At 35.2% G+C, this 9,253-nt stretch overlaps 1 protein-coding gene across 1 annotated transcript; it reads right to left on the minus strand.

Moving 5' to 3' along the window:
• Positions 1 to 2,313: 2,313 nt before the first annotated feature.
• Positions 2,314 to 8,904, minus strand: LOC140447013 (uncharacterized). Its single transcript, XM_072539604.1, has 7 exons — positions 8,747 to 8,904; positions 5,352 to 5,578; positions 4,841 to 5,200; positions 3,797 to 4,168; positions 3,556 to 3,706; positions 2,693 to 3,399; positions 2,314 to 2,587 (listed from the first exon to the last, which is right to left on the minus strand). The coding sequence occupies exons 1-7, from the start codon at positions 8,760 to 8,762 to the stop codon at positions 2,348 to 2,350; spliced, it is 2,073 nt and encodes a 690-aa protein (XP_072395705.1). The 5' UTR covers positions 8,763 to 8,904; the 3' UTR covers positions 2,314 to 2,347.
• Positions 8,905 to 9,253: the final 349 nt, after the last annotated feature.

Here is a 9,253-nt window from a genome sequence, read left to right on the forward strand (position 1 = left end):
ATATCAAAAGAAAGAAGGATTCCTCATTTTAGGCCTTGGAATCTTATAACTATATAGCCGGCAAAGATAAGTAGCAGAAGATCTCAATGCAAAGTCAATACTTTGGGGAGTACCGGCAAACGATAAAAGGGGAGACACATGGATTGAAGTAATTCAAGCTATGAACTTATTCGTATTAAATAACCGAAAGCCAACATTCGAAAGAGGAGAGGGCCAAATGTACAACGCTACCAAAAGAAAAGTAGAAGAATGGGATATAGTAGAAGGGAAAAGCTTCACATTTTCATAAAAATATCCTACACAAAATAAGGAAAAACATAAAAAAATCAAGTTACGGGAGACGTATCAAATTCATTGACAACAAAAAACTAAAAAAAGAATTACAGGGAATGAGGGAACACTCAAATAAGTTTGAAGCTGGATATGAAAAAATTAAAAGGCTAGCCGAAAAATATTGCCGAAGGGGAAGAAGAATGAATACCCGCCCATACTGGTAAATAGATAACATAGAAGTTATAAGAAGAAATTACAAAGAATTAAGAAGAAAAGTCACCAGAGATAGAAAAAAGAACCAACTAGTAGAAGAGGAGGCCGAAAGACTAAAACTAAAAGCCTTAAAGAAAGAAGCCTTAAAGATTGCAGCAAGAGAACTCAAAGGAAACACCTTCTTTAAAATAGAGGACAGCCGCAGGAGAGAACTAGCGGAAGCACTGCTTTCGCAAAGAGCGGAGGAAACCTTCCAAATAATACCTACAGAGGCACCAATAAACGGCTTCACAATGGAAAAAATAATGCAAGCAGGACAGGCACTAAAGACAGGGAAGGCACCCGGACCTGACAGAATTGCGTCGGAAATCATAAAAACCGTTATTGAGGAAAAGGCTGAATGGGTAAAAAACATAAGGGACGACCTCCTCAGAAGACAGAAATTACTCACGATATGGAAAGCGGCAAACCTTATCCTCATCCATAAACCTGGGAAAGAAATAAAAGAACCGGGGGCTTTTCGGCCAATCTGCTTCTTAAATACACTAGGCAAGCTATTAGAAATCCTTATAAAATCAAGGCTTGAAAAAGAAATAGAAGAAAAAGGAGGCCTGTCGGACAGTTCTGTTCGCTGTTCGCCAGTATGGTCTTGGAAAAGGCAGATCTGCCGGATCTGCCATATATGCCATAAACAGGTTAGTAAGGGACAAAAAAAAAACATGCAGCGGTAAGTGGAAGGTGACACTCTTCCTGGACATCAAGAACGCATTCAACAACGCGAGTTGGGGGAAAATCATCAGACTATTAGAAGAAATGGAAATATGCAGAACTTGGCGAGGGATTATTTTACAGATAGATGCATTAGATAGGATAGATAGGACATATTGGAGATAAACCTAGGAGAGAGAATACAGGCAATTGCTTACGCAGATGGCCGGATAACCATTGAGAATGGGCTCATAATAGATAGGGTAAACGCAGCTCTTAAACTAGGATGTGGCTAGAGGAGAGAGAACTGACGCTAGCCACATAGAAGAAGGAGACCACAATCTTCAAGGCTCCAAGAGCTAGAGAGCATATCCCGTTTACTCTGAGAGAAGAAAATATTCTACTTATCAAGAAAATCAAATATCTGGGCGTAATACTGGACACCAAACCGAACAGTCTGGAACGCCTGCAGACGCTTATCTCCAGGGTGACAGAAATCAATTACCGGTTTGGTCTTGATTTTAACATCAAAAAAATGAAATACATGATTATAAAAAAAATGGATAACACTGCGACAATTAATATTTAATCAACAACCTATATTGCAAATCACTAACATTTGCTATTTGGGTGCAAATTTAAACGAACAGTGGGCACACTCGATTTAAATTAAGATAAGGACCGAAAAATATTTTCATGTAGAAATATTTTTACTCCTTCTGTGCTTTCAGGTTTTTATCGACTAGACTGTAAAACAGAATATATGTAATTACTATATATCGTGCTGCTCTTAATATTTTTCTTTGTCTCTGAGAGCAAATAATTGTCAATATTATTACCAGCAATTTTTAAAATGATTTTCTGATCTTTGTTACTCCCCGATGTACTATTAAAGCAGACTCATCTTAGTTTATTTAGTTTCCATTCTCTAATTTATTTTTCTTGCTGCGCCGTTTACTGCATAGGGTTTCCAAAGGTTTCGACATGATTTTTTTACGTCTATTTTAGAGATATTTTATAATTTATATCATTTTTTTTATTTTAAGATTATCTGTTTCTACCTTAGGATATTCAGCATATGTTAGGAAACAAGAATAATTTATATAAAACAGAACAAAATAATATTCATAACATATGTATTTTATTTAAATACTTAAAATCCCCAGAAGCATCTTCTTGCACCAGGACGGCGACGCAGTGGTCTAACCATATATCTGAATCCATGAACTACTTCACCTCCTTCAGCTGAGAAGTTAGCGTAATCAGTCTCGCTTTCGTTGACGATTTTCAAAGATGAGCCATTTATGCCTTCAAGTAGAAGCACTTGGGTTTCGTTGGGTTGGACAACTTGAGTGCGGACCACCTCATGGTTTCTTCCTTTAACATGAATGATCTGTAAAAGAGAAATAGCTATAGGAAGGAAAACTTAAAAGGGAATAAAAGTAATAAATACAGTTACATAGGCACTATTTTGAAATATATTGTTGGATTTACGTACCTGAACGGTAAAGGCATGACTTCCATGATTAACAACGGTGTATCTATCATGAACAATGGGTTTACGTAAGACAGGGGGACGCATAACAATTCTTGGTCTGCGCGCTGGTCTACATTGTCCAACTTGAGGTCTATGTTGTTGAGCTGGACGATGCTGTTGTTGACCTGGATGGTGCTGTTGCTGAGCTGGATGGTGTTGTTGTTGAGCTGGATGGTGCTGTTGCTGAGCTGGGTGGTGTTGTTGTTGAGCTGGATGATGCTGTTGTTGAGCTGGGTGATGTCCTTGTTGAGCGGGACGATGTCCACCTTGTGCTGGATGAGGACGACCTTGTGCTGGATGTTGAGCACCTTGACCTGGACGATGGGCTGGTCGTATTACTGGCCTACAAGCTGGACGACGGAATGGACGACGTCCTGGAACTGCTGGTCTAACTGCTGGTTTGCAAGGACGAGGAACTGCTGGTTTACATGGAAGCCGTCCTGGTTTACGTCCAGGATGGTGTTGAGGTCTACGAACTACAACATGTTGAGGTTTGCGATGTCCAGCTGGGTATACGGGTCTTCGTCTAAATCTACCAACTTGATGCATGACAACTACGGAAGATGCAGGTGCTAGATGGAAATTGTTCACTAACATTATTGAATTTTCATCAGATACCAGTTGTTTGATCTTTCTCATAATGTCTCGAACTACTCTTCCTCCCGTGGCTATAACAAAATAAAGTATTAATTTATTGTTATTTTAATATCGTCTTAAATATTTTAAATTTACAAGAAGACAAAAACTTTCTATGATATTTTTGCAATACGACTTCATGAAAATACATGAAAAAGGAAAATAATTTTAAAAAGAAAAAAACTTACCGGTGATAATAGCGACTTCTGTGTAATTTCTGTTCAATATATTTAATAGGGCTACTCCAGCGTCTTTGATATGCTCAATTACTACAGTTTCATTTGGTTTAACTACTCTGTATTGATCATTGTCACGGTCATCGCTGTCAGTGTAAGTAACCTGAAATAAACGATTAGCTAAGTATTGGATCTAGAAGTTTGTCTGGCCGTTGGTTTTATAAAATATATAGTAGTTATTAAAAAAACTTACCTCAACTTCTATCTCAGATTGTCCGTTGTTGGTAACAGTGAAGTTATGATGTTCGGAAAGGGTAACATCATCAGGATCATACATCAAAGCAGTGACGGATGAACGTGAGACTAAATGGAAGCTCTCCAAAGTTGTTACAATATGAGAAACAACAGTTTCTACTTGCTCGTCAATATTTCTAACTAAATCCTCAAGATCTTCAATAACATCCCCTCCTTCTGCTCTAAAAACTGCATCTTCAGTCTGGCTTGTGTTGATAACTTCCAATACGGTATTTTGGAATTGAGCTGTTAGTTCAAAAGACTCAGATGTATTAGGTTGAACGGTTTTGCGATGAAGTTCTAAAGTTTGAACAGGTGAGGTACGCTTCAACTAAGAAAAAAAATATTTTAGTACCAAGAATAAAAGATAATTATTTCGCTATTTCAATCTGTTTTAGTACGCGTAATTTAGAGTGAAATGGATGAACAGCAACGAGCAAAGGAGTGAATTTCAATTGTCTACACATAGATGTGTATTTTATGGTATGTGGCATGATATGTGGTATGATTAGATTACGGAAGAACCCAAACCCGATGGTTCAAGTAGAAAAATTTACTTAGAATCGTTTATTCGATCTCACAATAATAAAAAAACTTTATATAAATAAAAAGATAACAGAAAAACTGGGACAATGCGATAAAAGAAGAAGATCATATCGATCACAATGGAAGGAGATTAACTAAGTACCTATGTTAGAAAAATCAATTATTCATGGGTAACTGGATCAATTAAGTATCTGAGTATGGAGCATAGATGACGGAAAAGAAATCAGAGAAACACCTTAAATCATAGTTAATAAATTACCTATCGAAATTATCGAGTTAGATAACTGTAGGACTAAAACACTACTGAAAAAACACATAAATTGAGGTATTAAAGGAGAAAGTGTTATGTGAATCTCTCCAAATATATCACTAGAAGAACATCAAAATCTGAGTTGTCAAACCGACAAATGTTCGAAAATAATTTGCCTAAAATAAAGAAAAGAGAGTAAAAACTTACTTCAATGTCAAAAGCAGCTACCCCATGGTTAGTTACAGTGTACTTTCCAGGATGTTCATTGCTTCCTTCAACATTTTGACTCAAAACAGTTACGGCAGTTCTTGGGCTCAAAGAAAAGTTTTCCAGAACGACTATTTCAGTTTCTGTTTCGTCTGTGTCTAGAAGTTCTTCAATGTTGTTTTCCAAGTCGTCAATAACGTTACCACCTTCAGCAGAAAATGATACTTCCTCTTCGTAACTGTTGTTGCTCACTTTCAACACGCTTTGTTCAAGACTGTCCTCAATAGCTATCTCTGTGGTTTGGTCTGGCTGGACAACAAACCATTGTGGAGCATCATCTTGGTTATTGAGATGCACTACCTAAAAAAAGAAAATTTATCTAAACAACGTTTGTATCAACAAATGTATCCAACACATAAAACAGAAAAGAGATTGTAAAAATTTTTAAGAAAATGTCTTATAAAAGATACAAAAAAGATAAAAAAAGTACAAAATCAATGGACAAACGTACCTCAACAAAAAGATCAGCTTTTCCGTGATTCGTAACGACATACTTTTTGTCTTCTTCCTTGTCTCCTCCACTCTGAGACAATGCTAAGATCGTAGTTCTAGGAGGTAAAACGAACTTCTCTAGTTTCGATATTTCCGATACAGAGAAAGTGGATTCATATTCATATTCTTCATATGTCGTCTCCACTGAATATTCTTGGGTGGTTTCAACGGTGGTGTCTTGCTGGGCTAAAATAAGGAAATAATCAAGTGAAAATAATATAGTCAAATTTCATTGAACCGATTAGAAAAATAAACATATAATTTTTTATTAGAATAGGAATTTAATTACAAACTATAAAACATCGACTAACAACTAGAAGATCCGGAAGAACTTTGAAAAAAATATAAAATTAAAGTCAAATAAATTTGCAATAATGATTATAAAAGTGATCGAATCAAAAAGAGTAAATGGATAGCACAAAACAATAATAGAACTTACACTTACACTTAAACTTAAACAAAGAATGAAAAATCATAAAGCTCCGGGTATTGATGATCTGCACAAAAAGCAAATTAAAAAGTGTGGACCATAACAACACAGTGGCTCCAGATGATGAACAGCTATGTTCAAACTAGGCAGATACCCAAGGTCTGGAGACAAGTCGTTGCCTTGCTTATAGCTGACAAAGATCTCAACAACCCCAACAGGTATCGGCTAATCTTTGTTCTGTTACTTATTCAAAATACTTGAGATCGCATGATCCTTAATATAATTTCATCTAGAATAAATGAAAAACTGACCAAGATTAAAAAAGCAATCAAACCGTTAAAAAAATAATTGATACATGCGTAGATGCATAGAGCAATCTAATCATTGGTGGAAACGATATGGAAAACGGAAACATTGCCGAATAATGAAAGGAAGGTATAATTATTCCAATCCATAAAAAAGGTGACAGATCCGTGTGCAAGAACTGTAAAGGTATATCGCTACTATATACAACATTAGTACACAGACATTAATCGATTTAAAAAAGGCGTATGAAACATTTACTAAAAAACCACTAAAACGATGAAGGAAATCGGGATAACGCAGAGATTAATAGAAGCCATAAAACACCCATATAACAACAACAAGGTAAGAGTTAAAACCAACAATAAATACTTAAACAAAATTAACACCACAAAAGGCTTAGTGCAGGGATGCCCTACATCTTCGACGCTGATTAAGATATTCCTAGAACAAATATTAAACCCATGGAAAAGGAAGTGTGAAGATATGGGAATAGCAATCCGATACGACTTCTTGTACACACTAAGTTTTGAAGATGACCAAGAAGACGGCTTGAGATGAAGAAGATCTATTCTATATGCTCCGAAAACTAGAAGAGAAATTGCAATTGCAAGCCTAATAGGAAATAAAAAACAAGGCAGACTCCGAAGATTATGGAGGGATGAAGTGGACGAGGCCATAGAAAGACAAGACCATGGAGATGGGTAATGGCAGAATTGAATGGACTGGAGACATGGAATGAAAAAAAAATTTCTGAAAGAAGGGAGAGCTAGGAAGATATTCGTACCATTAAATATATATATATATATATATATATATATATATATATATATATATATATATATATAACAATAAAATAAAAAACATTATGAAATGCGTAGAACACGCTATAAATAATGCTAAAATTAGAAAAGCTTGTGGTCCAGATGATACACCAACTGAGTTGCTGAAACTAATAGGGGATGATAACATAAAAGTAGTAGTAAGACTTTTTAATTCAATATATAACACCGGAGTGATTCCCACAGATTGGCTCAAATCCATCTTTGTCGCAATACCTAAAAAACACAATGCGAGAAAATGCTCAGAATATCGATTAATTAGCCTAATGAGCCACACCCTTAAAATTTTCCTAATTTTTTTTTCCTAAAAAATAGTAGTAAAAAATAACAGAATTAGACGCAAATGCGAAGATCTCGAAGATACCCAATTTGGTTTTAGAAATGCTATGGGAACCAGAGAGGCACTTTTTGCGCTTAACATCCTATTACAAAAATGCCGTGAACAAAGAAAATATGTATTTGCATGTTTCGTGGACTTCGAAAAGGCATTCGATAAAGTACGGCATGTAAAATTAATGCAAATACTGAACAATATCGGAACAAATGACAAGGATATTCGTGTCATTAAAAATTTGTACTGGAATCAAACTGCTATCGTAAAAATTGGAGATAATTACACGGATGAAATCTCCATACAACGAGAATTCAGACAAGGTTGAATTTTGTCGCCAACATTGTTCAATGTTTACTCGGACCAGTTATTTAAATAGGCACTTGGGAGACAACCATATGGAATAAAAATCAACCGGGAACTACTTAATGTGATTAGATATGTAGACAATACAGTAATTCTGTCAGATAATATTGAAAATCTCCAAATTCTGCTTGATCGTATTCACGAGGCAGGAGAGGAAATGGGCATTAAAATAAACTCAAACAAAACCAAATTTTTAGTGTTTAGTCGTGACCCATATCCCGATGCAAAGCTTCAATTAAACGGAGTCCAAGTTGAGAAAGTTCACAAAATGACATATTTGGGAACTGTGATAAGGGACCAACTAAATTCAGACAGAAATAAAACATACGAACCGAATAACAATGACTAAAACTACTTTTATGAAAATGAAGTCATTTCTTTACAATAATCATCTCAGTTTAGAACTAAGACAAAGAATGGTTAAGTGATATGTTTGGTCCTTACATTTGTATAGTGCAGAAGTGTGGACGCTAAAAGTATCGATCATGAACAAAATTGAAGCATTGGAAATGTAGGTTCATAGACGGATGCTAAAGATACCTTGGACAGCAAAGAAAATTAATGAATAAGTACTAAGGAGCGTCAACAAAGATAGAGAACTGCTAAAGACTGTTAAACATCGAAAAATATCTTATCTGGGACATATAGTAAAGGAAAGTCGATATAAAATATTACAACTGATCCTTAAAGGCAAAATAGAAAGCCGTAGAGGTGTAGAAAGAAAACAAGTTTCTTGGTTAAAAAACATTCGTGAATGGAAACAGATATCAAATGTAGGACAATTATTCCATATTGCAGAAGATCGAGAAGCCTTCGCAATAGTGATCACCAATGTCGGATAATTCTGATATGGCACGCGAAGAAGAAGAAGTTACAAGTTAAAAGAGTTCAATAAATTCGCAAATATTTGGGAACTATTATAACGAACCAACTTGAATCAGACGTAGAAATAAACGGCAGAATTGCAATAACTAAAGAGAAAATTTCTCATTTTTACCATGAGAGAACCAGTTCAATAGCCAATGTCGGATAATTTGAATATAGCGCATAAAGGAGAAAGAGTAGGATAAAAATTTACTTACATTGTTGAACAAGCATGTTGAAGGCGGTGTTTGCTGGGTTTATTCAGAACAAACTGATGCAAACTGCTGACGGGACTTCTTTTATAGGCTCTAAAGCGTTGACGATAAGATCGGCATGTGCCTAAAAAATAACAATTTATCAGATTATGAGATTATCAAACAAACAACGCCTTCGCAGTCTACTATTTATATGGAATGTTTTTAGCAATGTTAACTATAATTATTTATAGATTATCCAAATTTATCCAAGATTATCAAAAATAGTATTGACATTGAAATAACCGTTAAATTAGAAACATTTTTATTTATCGATAATGATATAGGACTTTGGATTTTCATTATAGGACAGTCTCATTTTAATTATAACGCAATTTTCATTATAAGGCATATGATGGAACAACACCGAAATAAAGAAATAAACGTTCATATGGTATTTTTATGGAAAATACATATATCTTGATCATGAAATCAGAGTAGGCAAGGACAACTAGGCCTGCGAATTTCAAC

The sequence above is a fragment of the Diabrotica undecimpunctata genome, chromosome 1 (genome assembly GCF_040954645.1).
Source record: "Diabrotica undecimpunctata isolate CICGRU chromosome 1, icDiaUnde3, whole genome shotgun sequence".
NCBI lineage: Eukaryota > Metazoa > Arthropoda > Insecta > Coleoptera > Chrysomelidae > Diabrotica > Diabrotica undecimpunctata.